Here is a 10244-nt window from a genome sequence, read left to right on the forward strand (position 1 = left end):
ACGTTTGGGTGGGGGACGCCGAGGTGGTGGACGACGTTTGGGTGGGGGCCGTCTTGGTGGGCGCATAGGTGGCTTATGTGGAGGCTTTGTTGGGGGCCGTGGAGGCGGCAATGTTGGAGGCCTTGGAGGTGGGAATGTGGGGGGTTTTGGAGGTGGAGTGGTGGGTGGCTTGGGAGGGGGAGTGGGGGGTTTTGGAGGTGGAGTGGTGGGTGGTTTTGGAGGTGGAGTGGTGGGTGGCTTGGGAGGGGGAGTGGTGGGGGTGGGGGGTGTAGGAGAAATGGGTGGTGGTGGTGGAGGCAACCTTGGAGGAGGGGTGATTGATGGTGGTGGTGGAGGAGGAGACCTCATGGGTGGCGGTGGAGGTGGTGAGGAGGGTGTGACGGGTGGTGTGCTTGGGGTGGGTGGTGTTGGTGTGGGGGGTGGCGGTGGGCTATGGGTAATAGGAGGGGAAGGAGGAGGGGGGGTGATGGAGGGTGTTGGCGGAGGGGGAGGAGGGGTGACAGGAGTGACAACAGGTGGGGGGGGGGAGGCCTTACTGGAGAAGGGGGAGTGATGATAGGTGGGGGAGGAGGAGGACTTATCGGAGGAGGGGGAGTGACCGCGGGTGGGGGGGAGGGGTGACGACAGGTGGGGGAGGAGGAGGACTAAGTGGAGAAGGGGGGGTGACCATAGGTGGGGGCGGAGGAGGGGTGATGACAGGTGGTGGAGGAGGGGAAGTGATGACAGGTGGAGGAGGAGGAGGCGTTACTGGAGGAGGGGGAGTGATGACAGGTGGGGGAGGAGGAGGCCTAACTGGGGGAGGGGGGGGAGGAGGGGTGACGACAGGTGGTGGAGGGGGAGGGGGGCGAACTGGAGGAGGTGGAGGGGGGTTTACCGGGGGCGGTGGTGGTGGAGGCCTGGGGGGATTGACTCGATGACAGTTGAGGCGAACTTCGCCGGTAGCAGCGGTTTTGAGGTTGAGGTCACCGAGAGTGGTCATGGAGTTGACGAAGGCGGGAAAGAAGGTGGTGGGGTTGGTGAACTGGGCCACCATAGGGGAAGTGCGACCATCTTGATTGAGCGCTTGGTCAATTTGAAGGATGCCATTGCGGGATTGCAACTGTGTGTAGAAGCTAGAGTCGAACGTGTCCCGTGTGCCTTGGTCTAGCGCAACAGTGGGATCGGCTGGACTGCCAGATCGTGGATCGGGGCACACTCCTCTTAGGCGATTGACCAGGTTTGGGTTCATGGTTGGATCAGGTTGCCCTGTTCCTTGGAAGTCGAAGAGCCTGTCGCTAAAGAAGCCACAATGCGCAAAGCCCGTCGTATGCGCACCTGCCCATTTAGACACGCGACCCTTTTATCTCATTGTCGAGAAACTGTGAGAAAATGGAAAACAAAGTCACACAAAATGAACCTTACCTAACAATACCACCATGTCATTCAATGATAGGCCTTGGCTTGCAAATGCCGACCTAGCTTGATCAACAGTGGAGGCTGGGGACGGTAAGATATTGGCATCTGTCGACCTTGATCGCCTCCCATCAAAGCGCCCTGTCCTCACTACATAGCTTGGTCCACCAGCCTTTCAAATACCAAGCGAGTGATTAGCTTTGTTTGGGCTATTGCAACAAAGATGTAAAACTCTTACAGGCAAACTCTCTTCGCAACACATTATGTTAGACCTAGACTACCAAACTATGACTTAGTACATGATTACAACTTGATTGATTGAAAAGATGATTAAATAGACTTGTGCTCACCAAAGCTACACTATCCCTTGTTGCCACTGCAATGATGTCGGCACAAGAGACGACCCCTGGGCATGTGGCTTCTAATCGTGTCTTGATAATGTCAATGAGATCAAATTCACGTACTGTTAGATTTGGCCCAGAGTCCTTTTCTGCGGTGTTACCCGGTGTAGAATCAATGAGAAGAGAAGCATCACAACCCTGGAAAACAACACCAAACATGTTATGTAATGCTTTTCACATCCCATGCACCATGAATCTAGTGACCATTCTGTAGCTCATATAGCTAATGCGAAGAAACTTATTGGTCTGACTAAACATAGCTGTCTTGTATCTAATTAGCACATTCCTATAAGTCAATTGTACCCTTCATAAAAAGAATAATGCTAATCACTATTTTAAAACAACAAGTTACAAACTTTTTTACACCATGCTTCATTTTTATGCATACATATAATATTACCGTCGTATGATGCTGAAGTATATGCAATCCTTTGCTGCTTTACTTTCATATTGATTGGTTGTATTTCTTATTCTAATTTTTTTGAAAAATTTATCTACAAGTTTGATGCATCTTGGTGACAAATGTTGAAATTACATATCATTATTTCTAGATGGTGGTTCAATAACAATTCTTTCTCATAGAAGGTTTCATGGAAAAGTGAGTGTATGTGTAAGGGCTGAATGTGGACTAGTATTTGATTGGGTGCGGAAACAGATGTGTGCGAGTTTTTCTAAGACTACAAGAGGTGTGCAAATCAGTCTTTGAGGTAGGTTGTGGCTTTGGGGTTTTGAATGTAGTGTCAGTGTGTCTATGTGTGTCCTTGTTTGAGCCTTAAGCTCATCTCTACTTTGATTGCTTCTAAGCTTTCTAGAGTTGATATTGTTGTGACTACTTTATGTGTGTCCTTGCTTAGATTTAGATGAGTGATTGCTTCTAAGCTTTCTACATTTGATATTGTTGCGACTACGGACCCACTCTACTTATGCTACTGTGATATTTCCTTTTGGATCTTGCAGCTAGCTTTGAGTTTGAGGTCTTACCACAAAGATACAATATGGCATTACTAAAAGTAGGTGGGTGGATTGAGGATAGATCCAAAACTTTTAAAGATGACAGTGGGTGAATTGAGGATAGATTGAAAATTTGCCATGCTCACAAAACACTCTTTTTTCTATGACCTCTGCTTCTTTTGGAGGTGGTTGATTTAAGCCTCTTTCAACGGGTTTATAAAGACAACAAATCAAAGTTCTCAGTAATCTCCTCACTCATAAGAAATCTCTTGAAATAAATGGAAATTGATAACATGGCTAGTGAAGTGAGTCTTTATGTAGAGACATAAACTTCCCCAAAAACATGCACAATGTGTGTTTACATATTAACACTAATCACCTCTCTAAAAAAATGGTAAAGTTTGATCCTCGATTAGATTAAATCTCGTCTTAAGGGTTCTCTAGTTTTTTTTTTTTGGTATTGTGTGCGCAAAAGGTTTGGAAGTCCCGACTGCTACAAATACAACAAGGCCGGTTTTCGAAAGCACTTTCGAAATGTGTGTGTTTTGTCTCTTTCTCTTGTGAATGTGTGTGATGTACTGTGTCAATGCTCAAAATAAACGCTTTTCTACAGACATGGAAAACCTACACATGGAGAATTGTGAGTTAAAGATACATATCTCGAAATTTTGTATTCTTACCCTCAAACTTAGAACTAGAGATAAATCTTAGCTGGCACTACCCTCTCTCTCTCTTTTTTCTTTTTTTTTGGGGGAGGTGGGGTGGGCGGGCGGGGGTTGGGAGCTTACTTGTACAAAGCAATCATGGAAGAACATGCGCAGCAAGCCGGCCGTGACGGTGGGATCGGCATTGAAGCGCCTCTGCACTTCCTGGCGGATGAGCGTCTCAGCGGTGGGGCAGGTGGTGGCGTAGAAGCCCACCACGGTGGCGCTCTGCACCTCCCTCACATTGCAAGCAAGCTGTAAAAGGAAGGCACTTATCACCCACGCGGCCACCACCCACGCCGTTGCACCGCCATCGTAAGGGTGCCACCTGCCCATTCTCCTGTCGCTAGTCACCTTGTTGCATGCAAAGGAGCGGACCTACGTCTGTTTATTGCCCCACAGAGAGAGAGAGAGAGAGAGAGAGAGAGAGAGAGAGGCGAGCAGAGAGGCTCCTTTGCCTGCTTTGCTCTGTCCCTCTCTTGTGCGCACACACCCCCGCCCACCGGCCCGTGTGAGTGCTTCGCTTGCTGTCTGCGTGCTTATTGAGGATATATAAGCGCATGGCTCCTGCTGCATGCGCTTGGCTAGCTAGCTCATTCAGCGGGTTGTCCGCTACACGTTGTTGCATTTCGACTAGTAAGACGACGTGCGGGACGGCTTGCTGCGGTGTTTCGATCTGGCCTCCCATTTTGCAGGTCAAAATAGTCCGACTTCATTATCCAAGCGAATCATCTATTCCTTCTCTCCCAAAGACTTGTTTGTCCCATTATTGTCCACTTGACCTGCCCTCACCCCAGCACGTTTGACCACCTTGTTCTTCAGACCCTTCATGCCTCTTCATCAATCTCCTTCACATGCCTCTTAGAGGGGTTTCGCACAGGCATGCATTGCAATTAACTGGCACCCCCCCCCCCCCCCCCCCCCCCCCCCCCCCCCCGGTTGACCATCTGCGCAATCTATGCGTCTTCAACCTTGGCTTTCGCATGGTCATGTGTGAGCATTCTTGACTCCTCAACCTCAATAGCACGATCACTGGCATCCATTTTCAAAACGAATGGTTTCAAAGGATCTACAATAGCTAGTATGGGAGCTGTAGCTAATGGGTTTTGCCAAACTCCACCCATTTGGGCGGAGTTACGAAGCTAAGCAGGGTTGACCCCCGCCATGCGCATGAAACCGTCCGCAATTCCATTTGTGAAGGTTGACCCCCTCCTGTGTGAAACATCGCTTTTACCTATAATTTTCCCCCCACTACCTCCTTACCACCACCATTTCACTACCTATATTATACTCCCTAACTACACTCCTCACACCTCATTCTCCATTTTTCAACCCCCCCCAAAAAAAAAATGTTCCCTTTCATATATCCTATGCCAATAGAAAAATTACACATAGCTAGCTCAACTTTTGACATGTGACAAACACGTTTTGAATGACAAGTCTACATATTGTTTTGGGCTTCATTTGCCGTGCAATAAATCTATAGTGGTAGAAAGAATCAAATCATAAACCTTTAGGGGGAGAACATCCATAGTCAAAAGATACATCAACATACAAGCAAGCAAAAGGGCATGCAATCAGGAGATGTACATCTACATAAGTTGATTATATAGAGCAGAAGGTTCTTCGAAAATATACATCATCAAAAAGTGAAATCAATGCCAAAACATTTATCTCGTATACCAAAAACTTGTGGTGTCATGGGAGTGTAAAACTTAAATCAAGGGGGCATATGATGATGATGCCAAGTTTGGCTGAAGGGGGCGATTGTTAGGGTCAACCCATACTTGGATGGCTAAGAGTGTGTGAACATAATGCAAAGCCTATAAAGGCCTAATAAAACTTAATGATAACCTTCTTTATTTTTTGCTACTACTGTGCGCCTTATCTCCCTTATCTTATCTCTCACTCTCTCCTAGCCATGTCGGTTACAGAAGCATTTCACTTCCGTTGTGAACTCAACACTCTCTCTATCATAACGTTAACGCAACGAGCATGGAACACTAGGTTCCTTGCAACTTTCCAGGCATTATGATTATCAATGAAAGTAGTGGTGGAAAATATTTGAGCCAAATGCATTTAACAATAGTTGTGAAAGTTGCCTTGTAGTCGGTCTCACAAATAGAAGTAGCCGCCACTCTAGGATGCTTCTTGATCAACCAAGATATGCATGAGCAGCCACACATGAAACAAAAACCAGCAGTAGACGCTCCTGTCTTATTTTGAGTTTGATAAAGTGTAAAATTTCAGGAGCAATGATCCCACTTTCAGGTACAAAAACCTAAGCTATATGGTCCACATGCCATTCTTCACAACAACATCATGATAACTTTGCATTGTGTCCAACCAATTTTTTGAATTTTGTGCTTCATTAAGGGACAAAGGTTCTTTTTTATCATACATACTAGACATAGCCAAAACATAAGTGTATAATGCATAAGAGTCAAATTGAGAACCTCAACAAGTATGACTGGACAAGTGTGCACATATTGGCATAACTCTAGTCTACTCATTTTTAGCCATATCCACATCAATCACATCTTATACATCTTCATAAAAAATTAATTGATCTATTTAAAACTTGCATAGGCTATACACGTGCCTAAATAGAGACAACAATCTATCATACACATACTGTGAGATCACATCTTTCACATGCTAACCAGGCATAAACTGCATCTTCCAAAGAAAAAGCATCTCAACTAGTTGAAACATAGTTTGTTTCCAAATGATACAAACCAAACAACCAAACATGATAATGACCAATAGATAGCCTTTTGCCATGCCAAACCTCATATTGACTGATAGATTGCAATGCTTTAGTAGGATACTTGTTCAATACATACAAAACACACATGAAAATTTTAAGCTAAATAACATGGTAAAGCTTCATTATTAACCATACATTATGTCATCTTTATAAGTGACCTATTTTCTTCTCAAGAATGCTAACTAGGGATGTATGACATTGTGCAATGGTGTTTTATACCACAAGTTTCTAGAAATGCAATGAATTCTTCAACTCCCTCTTCAATCAGAACGAAGGGTGCTCACATTACAACTACATAGAGTTTTAACCCTAAACAAAAATTGCATGAAGTACCTTAACATTTTAGAATTTTTCTTAGTAGATTTATTCATGTATGCCTAGATCGATCATAATTAAAAGGCACAAAGTTATTTACAAAAGATGGAGTATTCATCCGACTGCAAACATTGTCGGAGTGCACAGTTCTCCAGGGTGGACTGGGAAAGTGTTGGGCTTTTGGCTATGAGAGAGAGAGAGAGAGAGAGAGAGAGAGAAGCAACAAAGACAATGAGAAAGTTACAACAAAGATCCAACCCAACATTGATTTTTTTGAATATCGCAAATCGTGTACAAAGTGTGGTCAAAATCGACCCTCAATAATCACCAAAAATTGTAATAAAAAATTCTAGGTAATAGTAACATCAAAAATCATGTAATAACTAGGAGGGTATTGGCAATGCTACTTGGGAAACCAAAGCTGTTGATGATACCAATTGCTCAAAAAATACGCCTATAAGAATGCACACAAAGATAGAGAATTAAGAGGAACGAGAAGCTCAGGAACAGACAACAGTAAAATTGATAAGTGTGATAACACAAAGATAAAGATTTCCCTTGAATGTTGGGTGTATCTAGGATCCATGAAATTCTAGATCTATCTCCAATTTTGACAACAAATTTTCTCACAACAATCAATAGTTGCAACTTTATGAATGTATGCAAGTGTGCATCTCTTATTCAATGTAGGAGTCTTTACTTGCTTTTTTTGAACTCTTTCTCTATGCACATAGCTTCTTTTCCTTACCATCTCGTATTTGATATTATATTCGCTAATCATGGTATCTTTCCCTCTCTCATTCTCAATTTGAGGAAGAAAACTTGAAGAAGGAAACCTAGTTTTGTGCTACTTTTGCCAGCTTCTACACTAATGTTATGACCACTATCATGATCTTCGTCTTCATCACTAAAAGGATTTAAATAGAAGACAAGTCTGTGTCTCTTAAGGGTTTATCATTCTCAAAAAAGATTTGCCCAATCAGGTAGCTAACTAAATTCAAATTGGTTACACGTGTTGAAAATGATTTTGACAGTCGCAAAGATCCTTGAATGATGACACCCAAGTTACTCCTCACTAATTCTCTATACCTCACAAACGCATTAGGAAAAGTTTGGACTAAAAAATGGGCCTTGTAAGAATTGTTGATGTGGTGTAGCTTTCAAAAAGTGGGGATCGGTAAATTTTTTGCAAATAAGATCCAAACTTGTCGGAGGTTGGATATTTAGAATCTACTCTTCAAATGCTATCTATTCATATATAGCATGCATGTATCGGACATTGCCTTCATGTAGATCTAGAAAAAGGTGATTTTAGATTACCGTAACGGTAACAAAACCTCGCTGATTGAAAAAAAATGGCATAACTTTCATAGAAGTCATCCAAACTTTTCGGACCTCGGCTCTTTAGAATCCATTTTTCAAGAACGTTCCAATGATAGGTCATATCATGGGGTTCTAACCAATATTTAGAGGGGTCTACCGGGTTGCTTTCTTTTGTATAACTTTGATGATGTGGCACTCTTAAAAGGCCCAAAAATGAGTTCAAAATTTTCCTAATGCGTATGGGTGCAACAACAATACCACAACTTCAATATGTTTTGTGGATCTAGTATCATAAAATAGAATGAATGTTTTCTCTTTCAAACTTGGCTATCTTCTTGCTTAACATTAGGTTCTTTAGAAATTTTTTATTTGTTGACGATTTTCAAACTTGGCTATCTTCTTGCTTAACATTAGGTTCTTTAGAAATTTTTTATTTGTTGACGATTTTATCATTGTGCATGACAATGTCATTCAATGACCATTTTTGATAATGCTTCCAAGTTCCAATTTCTTGAGACATGTATTGCATCCATTTTCAAAAGTGATATCCAACAACTCTCAAAGGGGCCCTATAAGGATCTTTGAATTTTTCTCTCTTGTTCAATGTGGCACCCCAGTGAGGTCCATGAAGGCTTCATCAAAGTCTCATCAAGAAACATATCATTGGAAAGTAGATTTTAGATCCACAAAAACTCTGACAAATTTGAGTTGATTTGTAGAAGTTATGTCCACCCCACTAAAGCTAAAATGTGCAAGGGATTCCATTCATACATCAAAAAATAGAATCTTGTGGAATATATATATGAAGAATTCCAAAAGGTTCAACAAGGTTTGAGCTCATTTGTACAATTTTTATCGTGCATTCATTTTGGGAAAAAAGGAGAAAATCAACATGCTTATGAGGCCCGTTTGAGAGTTCAAATTTTTCCTAATGTGATGGAGTATAGAGCTATGGGGAAATAGGCAAACCCATTCATAATGAACATGTGGCAATTACACAATAGAGAAATGAACATGGAAAGTTCGATTATTTAATTAGACAAATACTCATACAAAAGAGCTAAATTTATATCCTAGAGCTTGGTATATAGTGTAGGTCATATCTAATGAAGGTAAAGACTAAAACTAGTGGCCATGTGAGTGCATGTGAAGTGTGCTTGTAGCGAGTGCGGGAAGGAGAAGACACATAAAACATGTGGTGGAGCACAATATGAGAAGAAGCCTCATCCAATTCTTATTGCTCTATTAAACCAATAAGTGAATTATGTTAGTGTTGGGTTAATGGTTGTCTTGTCTAGTTGTCTTGAAACCCCAACAATCTCCCACTTGAAGGCCAAGGTGGCCCACGTGGCCTATGTATGTACAAACATATACAATTGTGAAGCATGCCTGTGGCTTCATCCCACACCTATTATATCAATCCAATGTAAAAATAGCTTTGAGAAAAAGTTCTTTGTGAGAGCATATCATATGTGAAGTTGTCATCCGTATGGACTTTGAAACGTGTTTGCTAGCCAATAGCCAATTTATCTTGTATCACATGATATTTGACCTCTATGTGTTTTGACTTTGAGTGAAACACATGGTTAGTAGCTAATGCTATAGCACTCTGGCTATTACAATGCAACATTGGAGTCTAATGAATGCCAAGATCTCCCACTATGACGAGCTAACCATACAACTTTCTTGCTAACACTAGAAAATACAACATACTCTGATTTGTGGTGGAAGATGAAGTTTAATATTGGAGACATGAACTCCAAGGAATGACTGCTCCAACAAGCAAGATTACATAGCCAGATGTAGATTTTTGACTATCCACACAACCCGCATAATCTGCATCTGTGTAATCCACTATGGACACTTCTCTATTCCCAAAGCATAAGCGCTTGCTTGTTGTAGTACCCTTAAGGTATCTCAAAATGTGCTTCATTGTTTCCCAATGCTTTTTGCTAGGATTTTCCATCAATCTACTAACTACTCCCATTGCAAAAACAATGTCTGGTCTGGTGGATACCATGGCATATACCAAGGGACTCCACCTAAAAATATGTAGGTGTAGCATGTGAGTTCATCCAAACGGGTGATTTATTTTCAGAAAGTTACAAGTTTACATGTATGGGAGGGGTAAATTTAACCAATTTCAAGAAAGAATTATAAGTTTTCAAAGAAAAAGGGGTCATTTTATTCAAGAAGGCATATATGTGGAAGGGGTTTTATTCATGCCCTTTGAACGCACATGATAAAAACAATTTTTTGAAGGTGAACCCCCAAGGGCATATATAAGACTATGTACTACTGAAGAGTATGAAACCTTTTCCATTTCCTCTTGCTCAACATCAAATTTGGGAACATCATCCTTGCTAAGTTTTGCATTTATGTGCATTG

The 10244-nt window shown here is 42.1% G+C and overlaps 1 protein-coding gene across 1 annotated transcript; it reads right to left on the reverse strand.

The window, feature by feature from the left end:
• Positions 1 to 466: 466 nt before the first annotated feature.
• On the reverse strand, positions 467 to 3958 carry LOC147462491 (peroxidase 57-like). The gene is made up of 4 exons (XM_086484157.1): positions 3533 to 3958; positions 1743 to 1931; positions 1402 to 1564; positions 467 to 1314 (listed from the first exon to the last, which is right to left on the reverse strand). The coding sequence occupies exons 1-4, from the start codon at positions 3782 to 3784 to the stop codon at positions 578 to 580; spliced, it is 1341 nt and encodes a 446-aa protein (XP_086340283.1). The 5' UTR covers positions 3785 to 3958; the 3' UTR covers positions 467 to 577.
• Between the last annotated feature and the right edge of the window lie 6286 nt (positions 3959 to 10244).

This window comes from Adiantum capillus-veneris, chromosome 2 (genome assembly GCF_014529385.1).
Source record: "Adiantum capillus-veneris isolate H3 chromosome 2, ASM1452938v2, whole genome shotgun sequence".
NCBI lineage: Eukaryota > Viridiplantae > Streptophyta > Polypodiopsida > Polypodiales > Pteridaceae > Adiantum > Adiantum capillus-veneris.

Bases quoted from the DNA above. Each gene is read 5' to 3' on its own strand.
- LOC147462491 (XM_086484157.1), bottom strand. From the start codon at position 3,784: ATGGGCAGGTGGCACCCTTACGATGGCGGTGCAACGGCGTGGGTGGTG. The intron at 1,565-1,742 runs GTGAGCACAAGT...GGTATTTGAAAG, and splicing joins CAAGGGATAGTGTAGCTTTG to GCTGGTGGACCAAGCTATGT. The intron at 1,315-1,401 runs GTAAGGTTCATT...CTAAATGGGCAG, and splicing joins TGACATGGTGGTATTGTTAG to GTGCGCATACGACGGGCTTT.